Source organism: Rattus rattus, chromosome 13 (assembly GCF_011064425.1).
Source record: "Rattus rattus isolate New Zealand chromosome 13, Rrattus_CSIRO_v1, whole genome shotgun sequence".
NCBI lineage: Eukaryota > Metazoa > Chordata > Mammalia > Rodentia > Muridae > Rattus > Rattus rattus.
The window spans coordinates 50,481,728-50,505,282 of NC_046166.1; the positions used below are offsets into that span (position 1 = coordinate 50,481,728).

General features: G+C 46.7%; 1 protein-coding gene across 1 annotated transcript in view; it reads left to right on the top strand.

Moving 5' to 3' along the window:
• The first annotated feature begins 398 nt into the window (after positions 1–398).
• The window catches only part of LOC116914412 (rho GTPase-activating protein 7), a 43,207-nt gene continuing 20,050 nt past the window's right edge, over positions 399–23,555 (top strand). The window contains exons 1-3 of the mRNA XM_032918669.1: positions 399–743; positions 14,197–14,268; positions 18,905–18,986. Of these exons, the coding sequence (XP_032774560.1) occupies positions 707–743; positions 14,197–14,268; positions 18,905–18,986 (191 nt within the window). The 5' untranslated portion in view covers positions 399–706. The remainder of the gene's footprint in view (positions 744–14,196; positions 14,269–18,904; positions 18,987–23,555) is intronic.

The window sequence follows — 23,555 nt, forward strand, 5'->3', positions numbered from 1 at the left end:
ATCTATCTTTACCTCCGCACTGCCCCTACCATCAGCGCAAGTTTCTGTGATGCCAACCGGAATGAGAGGTTGCGCGTACTCAAAACCACGTAGGAAAAAGACAGAAGGGAAATTGAGCACGAGGCCCTGATCTCTTCACCAAGCTAACGCCTCCAAGCTTTTGCCTTTTCCCCAGAGGCCAGTAGTTGGCGACTTTTAGGCGCTTCCCGCCGCCGCAGAAGTGCAGACCCTGGGAAAACATTCCAGGAAAGGGAGAAGGAGGAGTGGGGCGGGACCTGGGCGGGGCCTGATGTACTGTGGGTGGAGTCAGAGCATAGCCCGAGGCCTCAGCGTGGGTCCCGCCCGTGGGGGCGGGCTCAGTAGGAAGGCGCGGCCCCTAGGGCGCGAGGAGAGCAGAGCACTGCAGCGTTTGGTTGAAGGGAGGTGCGCTCCAGCCTGGGTCATGGCTGTGCGTCCTCGCTGTTGGAGCCGCGGCTCCCCAGCTCCGTGCCCCGCTCCCTAAGAGCGCTCCCTTCGAGGTAGCAATCAAAAACCCACGATTTTTGCCCGAGCTGGGGCGAGGGGTAAGGAAGCTGCGAACCAGGATGTGCTGACGACCGCGAGGGCTCGCGTCCCGGGTGCCACCGTGGGTCCCGACGTGGGATCCCGATTACTTCGGGCAGCTTCGACGTTCCCAGTGCGCTCCCGCCGCCCTGCGCCGCCCTTAATGTGTAGAGACGAGCCGGACACCATGATCCTAACACGTAAGATGGACTTGTGCCTTGTTGTTGGACTAGTCTGGCTGGGGTCAGCGGCTGAGGGGAACTTGTCACCCCGCGCTGCCAAGTCTGTGTTGTGATTGTGTGTTTTGACACGCTTGCAGAGGAGGCGCCCCAGGCTTTCGATAGTAGAACGCGTGTGCTTAAGCAGCTTGGGTCAGGGTTAGGAGGAGGTTTTAACGTAGGGTCATGTCCCTTGGCCGTGTATTGCCTGGGGACTGGGGACTGGCGTCCGGGTGACTTACACTCCCACTATTCCTAAAAGCCGGCCACGGGCCCCGAGGGGCAAGCAACCCCTTTCGACTGTTTTTGGGGACTGTCCCATCTCTTCTTGCTGTCCTATACCCTACAAGTCCCAAATCAGCTTTGTCTCCCTAAGAGTGCATTATTTAAGAGGCTGTGTAGACTTTTAGCTGTACTTCGGGAAAAATGTTTCTTTATCATAGTTTGAGAGTTCCGTTCTTTTGTTGCGTCCGCCTGTTTTTAAACGCTGGGGAATCTCTGAGCCTGGGCGGGTTAAATCGGGGTTGCTCCTTAGCTACCCCCAACTCCCCTTGCACGTGGGGTTCCAACTGGGAACTCAGCGCTTTCCCGCTGTGTGGTTGGACGCGGTTCCTGAAAAGCCCCACCAGATGCCCACGCCCTTGGCGAGAGAGGAAGAGTCCGTGGGCTGGGGAAAGGAAGGAAGCAAGACTCCAGGCCTGTGGCTTTTTTTTTTTTTTTTTTTTTTTTTTGGAACGAGGCGACGGCGTCTTGGACTAATTCCCCACCCTGCGCCCCTGTCCCCTCCTCCAATGTCAGTAGCTGAGAGCCTTTGATCCTTCTTAAGGGTTGCTCCCAGAGCAACAGCCCACCCTGTTGGTGTGGTTTTCTGTCTCTGCGAGTCATTACAGCGAATAGCTTTTGGTGCGAGGGGTGATGCTGGGGAAATGAACTCGGGATCAGCATCCCTCTTCATGCGCGACCCCGGAAAGTGGCACAACCTTACTGTGCTGTCCCCAACCCTGGGGCGGGGACACAAATGGAAGAGGTGAGAATCAAATAGAGAAAGTAGTACATGTAAAATGCCTAACGGGATGACGAATACTGAAGTTCACTCTGTTCCTAAATTATGCCAATAACTAGAAGGGAAACCCTGCCTAAGTCATTAATCAGCGTAGTAGAGGAAAAAAATTATTGCCCCATCCGGTTCTGCTTTCAATGAGGCTTTTAACACCCAACGTGGTCACAAATGGGTTCATTCTCGAGAGTCAGAGATTGTTTCAAGCTGTGGCTGGTGATTCGGAGGAATGCAGCCTAGGCACGGCCATCCATTACAAAAAGATTCGTGGGGGTGGCATATGTGACGCATTTGAGTAGGAAAAAAAAAATCAGGCTCTGGAGAAGGCAGGATGCCCGGTCTCAAGTTACATTTTTTTTTTAACCCTGCAAAATTCTGTTTGCCGAAGGGATGAGGGAAAATAATAGCCCAGTGGACTGCAGCACTCAGAATGTAAACCTATCAGCGTCTCTAAGAGGTTGACTAATTCTGCTTCCATCTGGACTGCAGGCTAGTCCTCTGCGGGATAATTTGCTGACCATAAGGGTGGAATTAATGGAGTACCCAGTGCCATCTTGGCAAGCAGATTGCAGCAGATGGTCAGAGGGGTGCCCAGCGAGGCAGCAGCCCCCCTAACAGAGGAGCCCAAGTCCCGAGGAACTGAGTGTCAAATGGGTAGCAGATGTGCCGTCAGAAGTTATTTCAAGACATTTCCTGAGAAAATGTTGGAGATTGCCTGTGTTCACTTTTATTGAGGCCTGGCAGATTTGAAGCAAGGTTCTAGCTTGGGTGCATAATGTTTTCATTAGTACTACTGTTCACAGAGTTTCAAACGAAGGGCCCCGCAGACAGACTTTCTCTCAAGCTGGTTTTCTTCCCCTCCTTCCCCACCCCCCACCCCCTAGCCCCCCACCCCCGGGAAGTTTGCTTTTGACAAATTGCCTTTACTTTCTTGTGAGCTGAATGACACCTTGCTCTAAACAGCGCTCTAAACAGTTCAGGAATATGGTGCTGACGTTTTCCTCCAAGCCACAGATTGGAATCTGCATATGTGGTCTCCAGCTTAAATCCATGCCCTAGAGTGGATGAAAGCTGCTCCCAGTGACTTCTGTTTTCCCCTATTTTCTTGTAGATCTAATGCACACCACTTTCTAAAGAGTGAAGAAGATGGCAAACCGTTTCAGATTTTAATATCTGAATAATATGCTGAAAACAACCCAAGGAGTTTTCTTTTTTTCTTTCTATCTTTTTTTTTTCCTGGGCAAAGTGGCTTTATTAGTGTGGCAACATCACAATAGGACTTAGGAACTAGCATTGGGGCCCTTCTTGCCAAGGGTGGGCACAACACTGACAAAGCGTTGGTTGTACTCCATTCGCCTCTTGGCCCTGTCTGTCTTCTTTTCCTGTTTGGCCCAAGGTGTCCCAACAGGAGTTCTCTTTAATTATGGAATACATACGGGCACGACAGTTTGCCCCTCAGCCTTTGTTCTGTATTGTGGTTAAAAGAACAAAGACCAATAGAACAGGCCAATAGATGTGTTATGACCACAGCAAGGTATTACTAAATAAAGTGACTTTTAAACTGTTTAGTACTCCAACTCGCATTCGCAGAAGTAATGTGGGGTTTGAAGGAGACAGGGGAGACTGGTGCAAGATACTTCCGATCTGAGGCTCCAAGAGGTGGTCTCAAATACAAAATTTAGTACTTGGGTTTTCCTGGGTGTCCCTGTGGAGATTTTAAAAGTGTGACGCAATGTTTAAAGGAGAGGGGTATTTTTATGACCTCAGCGAGTAAATACTCAATTTGGAACTATTCAAGGGAGGGTGGTTTGGTCCAGCAGAACTGGGGGGGCATCCAGAGTACAGTGAGTGAACTAAATGGGACTCCTTTGAAGAGAGCCTTGTTCTGCACAGGATGGGCCAGTATTGTAAACACAAGTTTCTCATGCTTAACTCGCTTTCCTAGCAACAGGAAGACGGAAATGAGGCCATGCAAAAAAAAAAAAAAAAAAGAGTCCTAAAGGGCTCCAGACAATACTTGATCCACCCTGTACAGCCAGAGGACCTGCAAAAGTAAAAATAACTTCAGATGTTTCCGCTTCCTCCCTGGATATTACCAAACCAGTGCAGACCTGATGTCCCCACGCTGTACAGAGAGCATCAGGACACAACCTGGCCCCGGTCCCCAGGCTCCAGGCATACCAGACAAAGCAGGAGAAAGGGGAAAGGTGGCTGTCATTTTTAATAATTCCACAGGGTAGTGATACAGTGACGGGAGCTAGAGCCAATGGCGGGGAGTGGTTCTAGTCCCTCCGAGCCTTGGTGTGCTTGTTCCTATCATGGCCCGTCTGTAAAAAGTTCCCTCCTGTGTGGTCAAGGTCAAGTTAAAAGGCCCAGTTTATAAAGAGTTAATGTCAGCCCTGGCCTGAGAAGTACAAGCCCACGTTCCTCCCCAGGGCTGTGGAATGAGGAGGGAAATGGATTTTGGGAAAGGCCTCTCACAGCTGTCTCTATGTCTGACTCTGGCCATCTTGGATGGAGGAATGCAGGGTTAAGTATTAGTAGGCTTTGAAGGAGGACCATGCAGGAGGGTTACAATTTGTTTTATAGGTACATGCTACCTACCGCTTCTGATGTGTGCAAGGAGTAGAGGGTCTTTTTCTCTTTCTTCCTTCCTTTCTTTCTTTCTTTCCTTCTTTCTTTCTTTCTTTCTTTCTTCAGTCTCAAATTACACTAGTCCTCTCTTTCCTGGGGGATGGATTTCAAGTTCCCAGGGAATTCCTGAAACCATACACAGTGCTCATCCTTTTATGTACCGTGTTTTGTTTTGCTTTTTCCTTCATGAATTGCTGTGATAAGATTCATAGAGCACTAGACCAAGAGTCACAATACAAACAGTGAAAGAGGGCTGTTGTAACAATTAGCCATCAGAGAAGTTACTAAGGGCTTATGAATGGTTTATTCGTGGAGCTTCTTCATGTCATAATCTCCATTTCTTTCCGTTGACTTTGAGGTGGGGGTGCAGGGGGTGGTGTCCCTACTCCAGCAGGACACTCAGGTGATGTGGAAAGGGTAGATTTCCAGCCGGGGAGGCCTGTCTGTCAGCCTATCCTGTCTGCTAATCCTTCTCCCTTAGGTGGCCGGCTCTGCTGTTCTTGTTGAAGGTTATAAGGAGCCATGCGTGGTCAGGATGGAGAACCTCCCCCAGGACAGTTAGCTGCGTGACTCTGCCTAGACCTTTTTCACACTAGCTGTCTCTTTCTTGCTATACTAAGTCGTGGCGGACAGAAAGACAACCTGCATGTCTAGCGTATGTACTGTTACAGAGCCTCACGGTCAAGAGTCACGCCTTTCTAGAATGTTCCGAATGTCCTGACAGAACCTTGCAAAGACTGCTGTTTCCTGGCGGGTATCTGGGTAATGTGATTGTAGCCTCGCAGATGGAGATTGTCATTAACATCTGAGAGTCCCAGAAAGTCTGACCTCCACCGGACTGGACTGAGCTATGTTTTCTCCAGTGAAGGGGTTGGGAGATTAATTTCTAAGTGTCTGTGCTAGATGTCAGTGAAAAGAGTTGGCTGGCATCTTGCAAAATTTCTGCCTGCTGGGAAGGAAGGCTTTTTGGCGCTTCAGGTAAACATGGTGGACAAGCCAACACAGCGGAATGGTTTCTCTTCATCTGCACCGCCCCCCCCGGCTTTGTTCTGTTAGATTTTGGTTTTTGTGATACGGAGTACTTTTTTCTCCCCTGCGGGTCTCTACTTGGTGGCCTTTTTCAAATCAGCCTCTCCCTTAGTAGAGGAAAATATCAAAAGCTAATGGAACCCTGAGGTCTGTTATGCTGGGCCCGGGGTTGTCGGTGACACCTCCCACCCACAGTTTGATCTCTTACCCACCCCACCTCTAAGTGTCCTGCGGAGAGAACTGGAAGTCACTTCCTGATTCCTGTCACAAAGGCGCCTTCCTTCTCCTGTAGGAGTCTCCAAAGGATGTGTGAGGGACAAAAGGCTTCCACACCCTGAGATTGAGGCACTCCCAAGCTCCCCATACTTAGGAAGCCAGTGAGGAAAAGACTTTGGAGTGAAATGGCCCATGACCCAGGTATGACTCTGCCCTACAGCCGCAGTTTGTGTGTCCTTTGTTACACTCAGGTGACAAATCTGGAATATTTTCTCCAGTCTGGATCAAGTAGAGGCCTCATAGGACAGCCAGTGTCCACTGAATTCCCCATTTCAAACCCAGCTGTATGATATGGAAAGGGGGTTTTGTGTGACGCTTATGCATCTGTCAAAATCATCCCAAGGGAAATTCCAGAACTGGGCAAAGACATCCTTGAAAGCCCGTCTCCTGCTGAGGGGCAGCTGGGACAGAAGTTCAGTGTCCAAGGTCACAGTCAACCAGATAGCACTGCGGACCCCTTCCTGCTGCTGTGTGTAAACAGACTGGGGAGGAGGTCCCCAAATGGGGACCTTAATGTGTTTATCCGGAACTAAATGGGTGGACATTCAACTATTAAATGGTGTGCGTTTCAGGTGCTGGGGTCCTAAGCAATTTTAAAGGAAATGATTTTTTAATCCATATGGAAGATTGGAATTGCCTTTTATATCTTGAAACATATTAAATATTTATAAATTTTAATTTATATATCTTGATATATTTATCTTTTTTTAGTACAGATCTGATAGGGTAAGGGGATATACCACTCTTATCACACTCGTGTAACTTAAATCATCAGACCACCAAAAAACCCAGCCCAGACAGAAAACCTGCAGGTCAAACCAAAAGGCGACTTTTGCTTGAGGTTAGACCAAAAGAGGAGGCAAACTGAGACCTTTAACCAGCATTTGCCACGTTGTGTTTTCATTGGTCTTTATTAAAGCATAGCGTCGCGTTTCGTTCTTTTCTTACTTTTCTTTCCGTCCTTTTCTTTCTATCAAAGAAAGCTTAAAGAGAGGTGAGACTGGGTTGGCTCTTGTGACTGCTGCTGTTTTGTTCCGGCTGGAATTCCTTGCTCTCCTCTTTATCTCTAATTCTAGGCTCAGGGAGCATTCTGATTTTCAGTGTTTTATTTTTCTCTGTTCTGTTCCTCCTGGAGGACCCTGGGGCAAAAGACTGGATGGGGAGCCTTTGCAGAAAAATAAGTTTGGGTAATTTCCAGAGAGAAACGTCTGATGGACAGCACAGAGACGATGGGGCAGGCTCCAGGACTGTAATCAGGTATTTGGCCTTTGGGAGTGTTAAAAGGAAACTGATTGCGTAACCTCACGTGCATGCGTGACTTTTTACAAAACTGAGGCTTCGTAAAATAAGGCACCTTAAAGCTATGTCATGTCCTTTTTTTTTGAGACTGTCTTAATGCCTGTAGTTAGCACCCTAAGACCTAATCCAAGCCATTTTCCTAGTATACAACTGGAAGTCTTTAAGCGTTTGATACAGAGTCCTGGAGATACGTAAATGTGTAAATGTATGTATATTGATTGATGGGTGGGGGAGGGGCACTGTCCTAATGGTATTTTTTTTTTCTTAATTGCTATTCAGAGTAATGGGCTTTCAGTCCTATGTTCATCACGAGACGTAAAAGCAGGGTGGAGACTGGGGGGGGTGGGTGGGGGCAGAGGGAGGTTTCGGTCTATTTTTATCTCGCTCTAGACTGCCACGAAATAGAGAGAGGTGATGTTGCTACGTCTTTCTCCTCAGTAGTTCAGTTTCCTCTCAGTTTGACCTCTTCGTCCTGGCGCTCGGATGCCCGTTTCTGATTAGCTGGGGGATATTTTCTATTCCTGGGAATGAGGTACATTCGTATGGAGAATGGAGCTCCTGACAGCCCTGTCGCTTGGGACCTCACATCTATGCGGAATGGCAGTGAAGTGAAGCACTTGTCCTCGCCTGGTTTGAGTGCTTAAAGCAATACTCTGCAAATGCTTGGGCAAAAGGATCCCCAGAGGAAATTTCACTTAATGTGATTTCTGCATCGCTGAAGTGTCATCTCAAGTGCTAGGTCCCCGGTGTAGGCTTTCGGGGTGTCTCCATGGAGGCTTCCTTCGTCCAAAGGAAAACCCTTTATTAAGTTGTCATCACATCACACGGGGAAAGTGGCCTCTTTATTCCCCTCCTTAGATTATTTCTGGGGATTTTCTTTCCTAGAAAGCAGCATCTCTGTCTCCAGTCGTCTACAGATCGAGGGGGGAGTTAGAAAGAAAACGCCCCAAGCTGCTGCTGCTGCTGCTGCTGCTGCTGCTGCTCCTTCTTCTCCTTCTCCTTCTCCTTCTCCTTCTCCTTCTCCTTCCTTCTCCTCCTCCTCCTCCTCCTCCTCCTCCTCCTCCTCCTCCTCCTCCTTCTCCTCCTCCTCTTCTTCCTCCCTCCCTCCTCCTCCTCTTCTTCTAATTCTTCTTCCTCTTCCTGTTCCTCTGCTATAGAAAGGCAAGAAGCTCTCTGGGCTGAAGACACTACCTGGTGCCTGTGAATTCAGGCAGATTGCCCAGACCCTGGTCCACTCCCTAACAACAGGAAAAGGTCCCATGTACCTGTCAGCACCCTGTTCCCTGCCTCCCCAAGAGTCAGAATGTTGTGGGAGAAGTAAAGCTCTGAAGCATACATACATATACATATATATATGTATATACTATTTATATTTATGTATAATGTTTATGTGTTTTATATATACATATATATATTTCTAAGAGTTTTTTTTATAGACTGGAGGGTTTTCTATGAAAATTTAATTTGGCTTGGGGTCTGTGGATCCTTGCAGAAGCAAGTGTTTAGGGTATTGGGTTCTCTGAATCATGAACATGGCCTTTCATGAAACAGATCAAAGCATTGATTCATTAAAAAAGTGGTTTATATGTTTTTTGGCAACAGAAGCATCAACAGATGTACACAGTGTTGAGAAATGTCCCTAAAATAGTCTGTAGAGGGGTGAGGACTCTGGACATTAACAGTTAGGGACTATGTCCTAGAGAAGGGGGTGGGCAGAAAGGAAATACCAGCGCAGAGGCAGGCACTTAGAGAGCCTGTAACTGCTGTATGAAGCCTGAGGTTGACATGTCCATACCTACATCTCGCTGTATTTGTTAATCAAAAGTACGTTTACTGGAATAAAAAATCAAATCAGTGGTTTCTCTCTACAGCTGTTTATTTACTGAGGGACCGCACGCACTGCCACAAAATAGGGTGTAATTGGGGGGATATCAGGGAACCAGAGAGGGCACACAGAGTATACACGGTACGTGTTGAAGGGAAAGGAAGAATAAGGAGAGCGGGTAGGAAGAAGCCAGGGAGGCTGGATTAGTTGGGGGCGTCAGTGTTGGGGGCGGAGTGGGCCCATGTGCTCCCCACAGAACTTCCCACTGGGAAGGGGGCTTTCACTGGTGCTGACTTAACAAATCACTTGGGACTTAACAAACTCCCAGGCCCTAGAGGAGCACTTGAGAAGCTAAATGATTCCTAGACAAGGGCAGAGGGTCATCAGGCCCCTGTACCTGGGGGGGGGGGAGGGAGGAGGGGGTGGTGCTGAGGTCAGCCTTTCCACCTGGCTTCCTGCTTGGCAGGCACTTTGGGGGCTCTGATTAGCCTTGAAGATGGCTGGCAGCTGACCTAGTTCAGAAAGTAAAGACCCAATGAAGGAGAAAACACAGGTTGGCTCTCTCTACTTAACGCCCCACGGTGGATTTGGATCTGCCCAGACTGTTTACTCTTGTCTCCCAGAAGCTTCCAGAATATATGCCATAGATGTTTGGAATTTTCTTTTAGGCACCTGAGGGTAGGAATGCAGCTTAGATGCTCTCAGAATCTTTCCTGTGATAAGATAACATTGGAGTTTAATAAATATCAAGTAAGTATTCTATGCGACTTGGCCCTAGTGGGAATTCCTCTTACTCCTGATAGCCAGCCTTTGAGAGTTGTGTATGTTTAACATTTATTCCTCTGGTTGAGTTCTTAGTCTGCCTTTGAAGAAATGAAAAAATGTAATGGGCTCTTTTCTTCGCATTTTTACAACCAATCGGCCACGTGGTTCTAGTGTACGAAAGGGAGTATTTCGGGGTGTACTTGAATTAAGGGGAAAGTTGGTGAGGTGAAGAAGGGTGACTTTATTGAAGTCTAGAGAGAACACCAGCCCTGGATAGCCATGGTATCCTGAGAATGGAGAGAATGCCCTTTTGAATACATTTCAAGAGCTAAAAAGACAGGCAGAGAGGCCAAGTTAGGAGAGCCAAGGACTTGGCCCAGGGGGTTGGATTGTCAGAGTTCTAAGCTGAGCGAGACATAGAGAAGTATGTGGTGTGGGAAAACCAGTCTAGCTTCACATAGAACTTGGCTAGGGGTAAGGATGGGGAGAGGTTTGCCCAAAAGCTGTTAGAGTCAAAGGAGGAGTCAAGGACAAAAGAATGTATTAGGCCCTAGAACGTGCTAGTGACTGGAGAGTGACCATATTGTAGTCCGTCCTGCCTACATGTACATTGCTTAGAAAGATCTTATAGAATAAGATGTCTATGCCGTGCACGGCGTGGTCTTTGGCATTCGTAGAAAGTCTTTCAAGGCAGCGCTGCCACCATCTAGGGTCAAGAATCACCCTGGTCCTGTTTAACCACCTTACTGTCCTCCTTTGTGGACCAGGATGCTTCTCCAGATGACCCACCCATGAGCCACACCTACTGAGTGAAGATGGGCAGATCCCAAAGACATTGTGCGCATGGCTGACCTCCTTGACCTAGTGGAGAGACTGATAAGCTGACCCTTCTTCCCTTTGGAAGGAATCTGTCAGCCAGGGGCAGGAATGAATATCTTGGTTTGGATTTGAAAGCCCCACCCCCACCCCTGTCTGCCCGTAGCTCTCTGTACACAGGAACCTTTTGCCCGCACATCTGTCTTTCTTCAGGACTTGCAAGAAATTGGGGAAAGTGCTTGCGTTTTTTGGTAGCATTCTCTGATTCCTTGGCATTTCTTTGAAGGAAGAAATATGATGGGCAGGCGTATTGGGAAAGAAGGAAAGAAATCCACATGGTCCCGCTGGGGAAGTATTGCAGCCCAGTTAGATGTCTAGGCTGTCGCTGGACCTGCTCGGGACAGCAAGCTCAGCGGCAGGATGGCTGGCTAAAGGAAGGTCAGCAGACTTACGGTTAAGGTGTGGGGGGGGAGAAGAAAGAGGCATCCCGGGCAGCCAGGAAATGTGTAAATCTGGGCTAAGGGTTCCCAGCCAGGCACAAAGGGTCTCAGCGCTCATTCATCTCATGTGCAGGCAGAGCTGTGAATGACCAACGACTAAGCCGCTTCCAAGAAAAATTTCCTGTTTCCTCCTTAACATGTTTGCCTGTTGATTGCTTAGCAGAAGCCTTGCCTGCAAGTTTCATTGTGTGGCCATTGTCCTGTCAACTCTCCGGAGGCCTTTCTGTTTTAAAAACCATCATCTCTACCGCTCTCAAAACACCACGCACCTGCACTCAAGGTCTCACCTTAGGGCCAGGTGGCAGCGTTCACAGTGAGCAGCGGGGGATGCTAAGGCCTTGACGCACCGGCTTCTGGTGTTCTCTGATGTCTCAGTGCGCGTACCTGCGTGCGAGCGTTCCCTCCTATGCACATGCTGTGGTTTGTTTGTGGGGGTCAAAGTATAGCTTTCTGGCATCAGTTCTCTCCCCCATAGGCTCCAGGATTGAACCCCTCTAATCAGATTTGAGCAAGAACACCATTAACCCACCCGGCTATCTCCTGGACTCATTTTCAATATGTTAAACGTTTTTCATCGCTACAATTTTCCCCCCAAAAGAAAAAAAGCCTACTCTATCCCAAAGAAACGAGCACTGTGAGTCCCTGTTCCCTCTCTCACCTGGGACACAGAGCTCATTTTTCTGAGGAGAGGTAGGTATTAACCACTTCCGTCTGTGTTTTAAGATCTTTTATTTTGAAGGTGGCATGACAACATGTTAGGATCAGTGTGAGGAAATGAACTGGTGTGTTTGGAAGGTTCCCGAGAGTCTTGAGTTCCTCAGATCTACCTACCAGTCTGCCTGGGATTTTTGGTGGTAGTGGTGATGGTGGTGGTGGTGGTGGTGGTGGTGGTGGTTTTGTTTCTTTTGCGTAGATGCAGGGATTCGAACTCAAATCCTCATGCTTGCAGAGTGAACGTTCTCACCCACACAGCCATCTCCCCAGCCCACATCATTTCCTTTCTAACCAGGTGACCCTAAAAGTGACTGTGTGGCATCCGTTTAGGGTTGAATGAGAACATGGCATTTTCTTAGTGATAGAAAATGACTATGTATTTATGTATGTATGTATGTATGTATGTATGTATGTATGTATGTATATGTGTATATGTATGTATTATGTGTGTTTGTGTTTAAAAGACCATGAGTTTGTAAACAAAGAGGGTTTGGGGAGAAGAAAAGGAAGGGGAAATGGTGTAATATAATCTCCAAAAATAAAAGGCTTATTTAAAACAAGCAGCCTTGGTTTTTTTTTTTTTTTTTTCCTCCCCAGCCGTCTTTGGCAGACAAGAGGGCTACGAGAGGGAAAATGTGATTTTCAGTCTCAAAATAAAACGCTGAGCCTTCGGCTTTCATGGCTTCTCTCCTTAGCAGTATCCTTCTAGAAGCTGTTTTACAATTTTTAAATTATTATTTTTTATTTTTATTCTCTATGCATCAGTGTTTTCTCCTGCACGTGTATATGTGGGAGATTATAGGATCCCCAGGACCTGTGCTGCCCCGTGGGTGCTGAGACTTGAACCGGGCTCCTTACGGCTGCACTCTCTCAACGCCCCTATTCTCCCCTCTACTATTTTACAATCTTATTAAAACTTTCTTAATTCCTTACTAAGACAAGACATGGATTTAAAACAAAACAAAACAAAACATGCGAGGGCTGGCAGGGTGGTTCAGCAGGTGCCTGCTGCCAAGGCTGATGACCTAGGATCTGGCTCTGAGATGGCTGTGGTGGGAAGCAGAGACCGGACTTTCACAGATGTCCTCTGGCCTCCACATGTTACCCCTTAGCACACACAGAAGACCTGTCTCAGGTAGCGTGCATCTGTGTAGCGTACCCTATGCATGCAGGGAAGCTCTTCGACACCATCACCCCTCTAGGCTCTTCATGCTCACGTCCTGAAGTCATGACACTTGTATCTCCACGCTAAACGATTCACGAGAGCAGTGTTTACCATGCTATTTAATGACGGCCCAGGGTCATCCTCTGTATTTCAGTTTTGGGTATTAGCTTGCTTGGCAAATCACAGCTTGTTTTCTCCTTGGTGGGTGCCCAGTAATGGTTTTGCAACTTGCCTTAGTGTTGAAAGTTTTCTAAAGATGCTTTTCCTGAAAGGAAAAGAAAAGATTACCAAAAAGAAAGTTGGAAAAGTTAGAGCTAGTTAGACAAAAGTACTAGGATGTATTTGTGCTAGTGCCCACCCGACTGACATCTAGCACAATGAAGACGGGACGCCGGGATTGACTTAGCAGTGCTCAGGCTTCTTTAAAGAAGTGAATAGCTTTAAATAACTAAGCACTCTCATGGCCTGGAGAAGGTGGGAAGAGGAGTTGAAAGGAATATTGTCTGTGCAAACACAGAAACTAATTAATGTGTCCAGGGCCTCCTCTGCGAGTCAGTTTTAACAGGATTGTAAATATGTGCCCGAGTGAGTTTTAACACAGTCTGTCAGAGTCTCTTGGCCTCTCTGTTTATCAATACTATCTACAAGTTGTTTAACCACAGGGAACCGGGGCCTTTATTAGGCCTTTAGCCTGCCAAGATGCTCAGAGCGAGTAACTTCATGCCCTCGGTTTCCTGAGGCAGCCCCCGTCTCTCTCCTACTGGTGAATACTGTCGGACTCTGGCTGTTAAAAGGCTCTGTTCTCTGGTGTCACCAGGGGCTCTAACAGTACCCAGTCAAGTCCTACTCTAAGGTGTAAGGGTGTATCTGGTGTGTTTTGATGTAGCAGAAGGTCATACATCTTGTTAGGCCAACTAGGTTTCAGATTAGTTATTCAAGCCCTTCTGCAATCTCACCATGCTTTGCTTTGTCCAGAAGCAGCATGGGCTAACTTACTGCTGAGAACCCCATCTTGGGTTTATTTTGTTTGTTTTTTCATTGATTTCTGCAACCGGAGGGAAACCCAGGACCTTGTGCATGGCTATACCACTGAGTCACAGCCCCCAGCCCCTTCTGTTTTCTTTAAAGAAAAAAAAATCGATCATAACACTCATTTTTAAAAGATTGAAATATGTATGAAATGTAAGCCATTTGGTATCATTTGGTATTGAGCACCTTTTGTTGGTTTGCCTATCGGTATATATTGGTTTAAAGAACTTCTATTTTATGGGTTTGATAGAATCAGTGTATTAATGCGGGAAATCCACGTGTGGGGATAACGTGGCTAACAAATTGGTCTGTTTATTTGTCTCTAGAAATTGAAGCCAAGGAAGCTTGCGATTGGCTGAGAGTGACTGGTTTCCCCCAGTACGCACAGCTGTATGAAGGTAAGCCCAGAATGCCATTTCATGGAGTCAACACAGTCGTAACACTGAGTTCAGGCACAATACTGACCTAGGAGTCGTTTGGAGATGTTCTGTTACTTATTCCACGTTTGTTTGTTGTTTTTTAAACAATGGGGCAAGTACCCAAGACTCCCATCATTCAAAACAGAAGAAAAAGTAGACCCTGCATAAGAATGGAGTCTTCTTGTCCCTCTGCAAAGAGTAACCTGTGTCCTGAGAACTCTGTTGGTTTCCATGTACTCATTTTCTGTAATTTTATTGACGTTCTTGAAAGGTGTACTTTGTGTAACGTCTACCTTTTCACAAAAGAAGAAGGACATTAGGTAGAGCTGTTCCGTTCATGTCGTATTATACTAAGATTCTTCTAATCTGTGTGCTCCTACAGCTCATCTTCTATGACTACAATGTAATACTCCATCAAATGGATTAAAAGTCATTCTATCTATACTACGGTTAGTGGGGATCTTAGTTGTTTTATTCTTATAAACTGTTACTTCTGAACATTGGTTGTGACTGTGTTTTCTCACACATGTATAATAGTTTAACTTGCCCACGCCTAGAAGTAAGGTTTCTGGTTAACAAAGATCCGAACACATACTGTATTTGGTAATACACAATTTCCCCACAGCCCTTGTGCTAGCTTTCACTCCTATCAATAAAGGCTGTTTACTAGGTACTGACAGGAAGCCAATGGAGGAATAGCTTCTCCTGTCATGTTGTGCTACTAAGATGCCTATGAGTGACCATGACTGTCTTTCAAAATGGCTAGGAAAGAGAGGCTATTGAATGCGTCCCAAGACAAAGCAGGTTGCTTATTGGCTTGCTTTCTTATAGTGCCCAAGACAACCTGTCCAAGTGGCCCCGCCTACAGTGGGCTGGGCCCTCCCGTGTCAATCATTAATCAAGAAAATAATACGCACACAGGCCAATCTGAGAGGGGCATTTTCTCAGTTACGGATCTCTCTTCCTAGATGACCCTGCTTTGTCGAGTTGACAGGATGCTGGGGACAGAGAAAGAGCAGTGGTCTCTAACTCATTCTGTGGGTCTCTGGGTCTGTAGGCTGATACTTATGTTGTATCCTCTAAAATGTATTAGCTGTTCATTCAAATGGGAGACCTAATATCTGTATGTGAAGTCATTTTATAAGTACAGTTTTAAAATAGTGATACAGCTAAACTCTAACTCCTCTTCTGTAGGGCTTCCTGAGCCCTGAGGGGAGAGATTTGATGGAGACATCCCTTAAGGCTGAGTTCCAAGGTTTCCCACTCTGCATAATGTTTAGCTCTGAGTCTCTGTATTTGTTCTGCTCTGTGTGTGTGTGTGTGTGTATGTACACACGATCAGTAGTATTTGGTTTTACCCAAAGTCCCTGGTCTCTCTGGTCTCAGATTCTTAGTCATGCAAGCATGTGTTCCATTTCAAGGAGAGGGCCTTAAGTCAATCAGACATTGGTTGGTTACTCCAAAGCTTCATGCCACAGTTGCCCTAGCCTATCTTGCAGGCAGGACACCACTGTAGATCAAAGGGTTTGGGGCTGGACGGGCACGCACTTTCCTCTTGGGGTAGTGTATAGGGTACCTTCTTGTACCAATGACACTAGAACGGACGGGTGACTGTTGCCTTTTACATTCTGAAGCAGCTTACTGTCTCTCGGTTTCACAGCCTATCCGAAAACTTAATTTTGAGTTTTAGCATCACTCTCCTTAATGTGGTGAGTGGCTCGCCTTCAGACAGAACTCCTGACCTACTCAAGGGCTTTAGAGGTGGAAGCAAGCGGGAGCAGCACTTGGGGCTTTTCTAATTTACAGCTCTCTGGAGATAAAGATAATTGGATTCCCAGCGGTGGCTTTTGTTCTCCTCTCTAAGAGTTCCATTTCCTTCAGTCAGGTAGGGGTGTTTCAGTTTGGGGTGTTGATGTGCTGCTGGGTGACACCTTCTTGTGCCTGTTGGTCTTGGTAAATCCAATTTCCAGCCCCTTTCTTATTTTCACAGCCCTAAAATGCAAGCTCCGTTTTTTCCCCCGTTTGATACCCGGGACTCTCACACCTGCCCACGTCATTTGAAACACAGCTGACTCTGGAGCGTGCCCTGCTGAGGTCTAGGCAGTGGTTTCTCCCCCATCCCACGCCCGTGCCAGGTTAATAAGCCATACAGGTTCAGAGGATAACAGCCCTCAGGGGCCCCATCTTCTGATTAGCTTTATTTGGAACCTGGATATTTGTACTTCCTGCCTCTAAACCTAACCTCGAGGTTGGGTTCAGACCATACTTGTGTCTGTCTTTTAAAAACCAGTTCCTTCTGATAACATTCTGAGCAAGTAAGAAAAAGCGGACTTCTCGGATTCCTCACAGTCATTACTGGATGTTTTTAGAAAACAGAACTGTTCATTTGGATCAGAAAAGTGACCTTCAGTACAGCACAGGAAGTTAGAGTCGACTAAAATAGCTCATCTGCTTTTTCACATAGGCGTAACAGGCAAGGAAGTAATTCTTTGCATTCACACGTATAGGTTTCATATTATATATTACCTAAAAATATATTCTCTGATTTGGGCTTATTGTTTAATAAAGTCTGGGGCTATGTGGTCTTGGTTCAGTTTAGTCTTTTTTATGATTTGCATTCATAGTCACTGTCAGCCTTCACTGTGTGGTCATCCCTCTGTCTACTGATGAAGAAATAATAAGGTTGGACTATTATGCTCCATGTATATCTTTCTTGGTCACTGAGCTGAAACTGTGTCCTTGGTCTGCATGTATGGTCCATCAGGGTGAGAGTAATCTGACCCTTGCCTCCGGAAGAAAGGATCAAATGGTGAACTCATGACGAAATAGCTTTCCCAATTGTTTTTAAAAACGATGCTGTAAGTGTATCCCTAAAAAAAGGGGGGGGATGCTTTAGGAATACAGAGTTCTGTATTATCCCGTAAAACCAGAGAATATGAGTTAGAAACTGTTGGAGTCAACCTGTCAACTCGGAAACAAGGGCGTGACAACTAGTTAGCTCTACAATTCCCAACACTCATCACACCTACGCAGCTCAAGCATTTCCTCTTCAAAGCTCAGGAGTATTGTGTAGGCGATGATGATGATGGTGGTGGTGGTGGTGGTGGTGGTGGTGATGATGGTGATGATGGTGGTGGTGGTGGTGGTGGTGGTGATGATGGTGGTGGTGGTGGTGGTGGTGACGAGGAAGTTGAGGGTGGTGGTGGTGGTGGTGATGATGATGATGGTGGTGGTGGTGGTCGTGATGATGGTGGTGGTAGTGGTGGTGGTAGTGGTGATGATGATGGCGGTGTCTTCTGCCCCTTGGCAACCCAGAGGAGGCAGACGTTGGCGATACTCCATGAGCTTTTTACTGGGAAGCCCATAAGTCAACATTAGTGCTGAACTGCACAGAATGGTAGCTTGCTTTTACCCAATGGGATTTTGGAGCTGTGGTCATCTTTCTGTCATTCCTGAGTGTCTTCCTTCTCCCGGATTGATCTACAGGATGCATTTATCCATAGGTTTTCGCTGTAATCATGGCTGGTCTGAAACCTCTATGTATAGCATGCTAGCTTGAAACTCAGAGACCCACTCGCCTCTGTGGTGATTAAAGGCGTGTGTCATCGTGAAGGGATTTTTTTTTTTTTTTTTTTATTTCCAAAGCTGGAACCCAAGGAGCAATTTTCTTTTTCTTTTTCTAATGTTCAGTTGGCATGGGGTAAGGGCAGGCAGTCCTGTATGTGTCGTGATCAGAACAGAGTAGCTGGCATATCTGACTCCCCAGCTATTCATGACTGCTTTGTCTTGGGGAGCGTTCAGTAGCCTCTCTTTCCTAGCCATTTTGAAAGCTGTCATGGTCACTCAGAGGCATCGTATTAGTACACCTGACAGGAGAAGCTATTCCTCCACTGGCTTCCTGTCAGTACCTAGTAAACAGCCTTTGCCTTACCCCTCCCCCTCTGTCCCTCCATATTCCCAGGCTCCCCTAGCCTCTCTCTTTACAGGCATCTTCAGACCGATGCAAGTGGTTCATTGTCCTGAGAGAACCGGACTCTTACTGCTGGGGGTGGGGGCTGGGCGCTATTGTTTTACTGTAACTATATAGTTGGTCCTTTGTTTCACTGGGACTTAAAAACCCCTCGGCTGCTAATATTTGTTTTAAAATGGCATATCTTGAATTCTCTGCAGTCTACCCTATCATGTAAATGGACCAGTCCCTCCAGCTGCTCCTGGCCATTGTTCGATAAGTTTCCTGGCCTGAGTTCTGGTTTGTTTTTGCTTTTGCTTTTGTTTTTCCCCGGTGGCCCCCTTCCCTGATGACTTCTGAGCAAGGACATTTTGGTTTAAGCCACATTACAAAGGGGACTCCTCACAGGATTCATTCTAGCTTAAAGTATAACTTACAGCAGGTATTTACTACCTTCCAGTCATTTTGAATCACTTCTGCAACAAAGAAGCAAACCCGGAGGTTCTGAAGTGCTTTAGAGAACCAGAGCCGGTTTAGACCGGCGCAGAGCATCCACATAGCTTGCTAGGAAGTATGAGCCATAGATACTCAGCATCTTGCCAGAAGAGTCTAATTGTCAAGCTCCTAGGCTCTCGACAAATGGACGTGTCTTCATTCTTCTTACAGATCTCCTGTTTCCTATTGATATTGCGCTGGTCAAGAGAGAACACGACTTCTTGGACAGAGATGCCATCGAGGCTCTCTGCAGGTAACCTGACATTTTCCTTTCTTTTAAAAACATGGTGCTTTAATCTCTGCACTCAGGAGATAGGGGCAGGCCCAGCCGAGTTCAAGGCCAACCTTGTCTACAGAGTGAGTTCCGGGGCTGCACAGAGAGACCCCCTGTCTCCCAAGGAGAGTTAAACAAAAAATGATGGTTGTCTCTCAGACTTCGGTTTGCTTTATTTTAGACCACATGAGGTCTTTGATTATCAGATGGCACAGTGATTCATGCTGCCCTGCTGTAGACCGTTGGATGACCGCTAATGTAAACTGCTTTTATGTAATGGGCAGAGCGCTGGCCTCCGAGGCCCTCGGGTAGCACCATCCCATATTGCGTTATCACTAGACAACAAAAGCAGCAAACTTTCTCAAGAGCTCACAGAACCTACCACAGGTACAGTGAGGGAGTCAGGGCTGCCACTGTGCAGAGTGGGATGAGAGAGTCACAGACAGGGGCTAGGACCTAGAGCCAGGCAGGGTTGTCCTTGAATTCCAAGGAGGCTCCTCAGGACCTCCAGTTGCCCCAGGTAGAGTGATGACAGGATTAAGTAGGCTGTAAACTCACCGAGCACAGCCTTTAATGTACAGGAGACAGGCAGTAAACATGCATTGATGGGAACTTTGAATAAAGCTGTCAGAGGTGCCATTCAGAGTGCTGGTCGCTCTCCAGGGTGAAAAGCAGCTGGTGGGGGTTTAGAGAAGTGAACGTAATAAAAACCTGAGGCTCCGCAGGCCCCAGATAATCCTCTCAAACCCTGGGTGACATTTTCGATTCACCTCCCATTATTCATCGCTTTGTAACTTTTCTCAAAACTGAAAAGCCTCCATAGCCCTGTTCTAGGGAAAGGAATATGCATAGGCAGAATTCACGTGTTGGTACAATTTCTAAAAGAAAAAAGAAACCACATTTCACCCCCAAGAAACAATCAGATCTCTTTTAAATGACTTAGTAACGGACCTCGTGTGTGTGTGTGTGTGTGTGTGTGTGTGTGTGTGTGTGTGTGTGTGTGTGTGTGTGTGCGCGCGCGCGTTCATATGCCTGTCCCTATGTGTGAACATGTGTGCGTGCTTACAGAGGCCAGAGGTTAGAATCCAGAGTCCTCCTCCACTGTTCCATGCCTTCTCTTTTGAAGCAAGGTCTCATTGACTCTGGAACTCACCAGTTCAGCTCCAGGGTTGTGATGCCTGGCTTCTACCCGGATGTAGGGGGTCCACTTAAACCCTCACACTTGCACGACTGGACTCTCCATCCAGTCCCTAATTTCAGTGTCTACTTTAACTGGGGAAAACATCTTAAGGTGAAATGATGTCTGGTGTATCTTTTCCTGTGTATGAAAAGAACACAGTGGGGTTGGGGATTTAGCTCAGTGGTAGAGCGCTTGCCTAGATATCCATAAAGAAAAGAACACAGTAATGACTGTGAATATACTACACACACACACACACACACACACACACACACACACACACACCCTTTCTTATATAATGTTTTTTGAAGCAGTAAGCTTGAGTAGTGAAGTTTTGGGAAAAGATACGTTATATGTTTAGAATAGAGCATGGAAAAGAGTAGATTTTAGAGTTTGGGAAAAGAAAAAAGAAACCATATTTTACCCCCCCAAGAAACGGTGTAGAGCTTTAGAGTGTGCAGGCTGTGCACACAGTTTTCTGGGGAAAGCAACCTAGTGTCCTGAAAGTGTGTAATGTCACCACTGTGCCCTCTGGAATGAGCAATGTCACCGGTGCCTTTTTGGCGAGGGTGAGAAGTCAGCGTCTGGAACGGGACCTGCCGCCGACATTGTAGAGATGTTTTTGCGCTCAGCTGCGTGGCAGAGTCAACGTCTTCTCAAGTCCTCGCTGCCGGCAGTGCATATGAGTGAGGTCATTTGGAAGAGGCATCTTGGGAAATGCTCGAGCTCTAGATCACCCATCTCGCACACGTTAAGCCACTTTGGGAGTCGGCCTGTGGAACCACATCAACAGCTTAGGAATTTCTGGGTCAGAAAAATACCATTGCAGTATGTCAAAAAAATTCTTGAAGAATTTTTTTTTCGCCCCGGAACGCCAGTTCGAAATCAACTTTTTTTCTTTTTTAGAAAGAAAAAGGAATACTCTACAGTTTGGTTTACGCTTAGCTCTGAACCCCGTAACCCCATAACGTGAGAAGAGAAGCCGCATCCTATAGAAGAGACTAGATCCATACAGGGCTTTATCGGTGTTCAGACTTGGCCATGTGTTCTGGGTCAGCTAACATACTTCATACAAGTGAGGTATGATACTTTAAAAAGAAAAAAGAACATTTGAAGGATTAGTGCAAAAGGCCAGCTTGCATTCACATTTTTTCTTTTCTTTTTTTTTTTTTTAAAGGAAATTCTTATTCCTGTAAATGCCCACTATCACCTCAGCCCCAGGGAGGCAGAGGGAAAAAACAAACTGGTAATCCAAAGCCAGTCTGGGCTACACCACAAGATCCTCCCTCCAAAAAGTGACTTTTTAGTTAAAACAGAGAAATTATTCAGAGCCCATAGTAAGAATCATCATCACGTATTGGGCGATGGAAAGCCCAACATCCTTGTCCATGCACCCACATCGTGGCAGTGACTTGAGCTTTCAGAGAATCGAACAGATGGGAGAGCCTTAGGCAGATTTCAAGAGCCCTAAATTGGCTTTCTGATGCTTCCTCTGCCATCAGATAACAAGGCTGTGATGTATTAATTTATAAATCTCTCCTCTTGGCTGGTGGTGGTGGTCTCTGTGGACAGACTTTTTATGGGCGTGCATCTTTCCCCCATTTAGACATTTAAGCAGGTGAGTTGTAGACATGGGATTCCTCACCTCGTGAACTCTCCCCTGAGGTGAACCGTATTCTGTGTGCTGTCACAGTGGCTTCTGCTTGGGCAGAAAATGTTCATATTTCCACACTCGTAAGTCCTACAGCTACTAAGGTAGCAGTGGACCTGTTCCCCTGGAGAGATGCTTTCCCCTCAGTCTTGCTAACTTCAGTAATAGCCTAGCCCACTGGGGAGGCTTTGACTATGAGCAGCTCTGCTCAGAACTGGAAGAGTGTTCAGTGGTGTCTCAAAGCACGCACTGACGGTGTTGTACACTTCGAGCCATGCCGGGATGCCTCTTGTGAAATGTCGTCTTCCTGTGGCTTTCAGGATCATGTCAGACCGCAGTTTTCCTTTGGAATTAAAACCGACTCCTTCTACCCACACGTGAAAAGAATTGTGAAAGACATCAGCTAGTAGTTGTCAAATGAAAAAGAAAAGCAAAACTATGTTGTCTGTCACCAACACCACCGTGATGCACCAAAGCCGTGTTGAGCATTGTGGAGATATTCAAACCTTGTTGCTCTAACCATTCAGTTTAAAGAGACTCAAGTAATTGGGGAAGATAGGGGATGCTTGGGGTGGGACTTTGCTATGTAGACCAAACTGGGCTAGAATACAGCAGCAGTCCTCCTGCCTCAGCCTCCCAAGTGCTAGGATGACTCCCAACAACAAGGAGCTTAAACATGTTTTTTTGTATGAATGCCAGGAAAACTTCCAGGAATTTGAAGAATTTTCTTCAGGGCCTTTGTGTTCTTATTTCTTCTGACTTATTTTAAATGCAAGGAGGGCCAGAGCTCCTGAAGCTTTAATGCCGCACCTTCGGCTCCCTCTGTCTTGGAAAAAGACCCAAGGCACCCAGGAGATAAGGCAGGCACTTTCCTGTGGAGCTGGAGCCTGGCCTTAGGCCGTGGTGAGGTGAGGTGCGAACACCCAAGGCCACAGATGGTTACTGGTGGCAGTGTCTCAGCCACTGAAAGATGCTACTTCAGATCTACTCAGCTGGCTTCATTTTTTCCCCCCATCGTTAATAATTGTTTCACAGCCAACTGTAGAAGTTGCTGTCTTTGAGCACCAGAGCCGCTGTGTTTAAGTCCAGGGGCCTTGAAAAAGATTCCTGAGCTCTCTAAGCCCCCCTTTCGTCCCTTATAAAATAAAGATAAATCGTGGTATATGTCGCAGAAGGTTGTCAGAGGACTGAAAAACAAGCTAGTGCCTCACCCAAAGACAGCGGCAGTTCACCTAGTTAGAACTGTATTTTTTTTTCCGGAGCTGGGGACTGAACCCAGGGCCTTGCGCTTGCTAGGCAAGCGCTCTACCACTGAGCTAAATCCCCAACCCCCGTTAGAACTGTATTTTAATTCTTGGTTGACATAACATGACTGTGTGTCTGTGTGGCAGGATGTGATGTTCCAATGCTTGTGTATGACCAAATCACGGAGGTTAACGTATCTGCCACCTTGTACGTTTATCATTCCTTGTCTGGAGAATATGCAAATTGGCTATTTTAAAATACAAAATGAATGCTAGCTAGAGTCACCCCGGTACGTGACTTCCGGTCCCTTCCCAGCTTCTGGTGACCATCCTTCTGTTCTTTTCTGCGAAATGAGTTTCTTCTCTGGCCAGAGCTACTGTCTTTTATCCCTAGGACCCCTCTGTAAGTGTGAGAGTCCTACTCTTTTGGGTGAGAGGAAATAATTGACCACCATGGAAACCCCGAGAGTAAG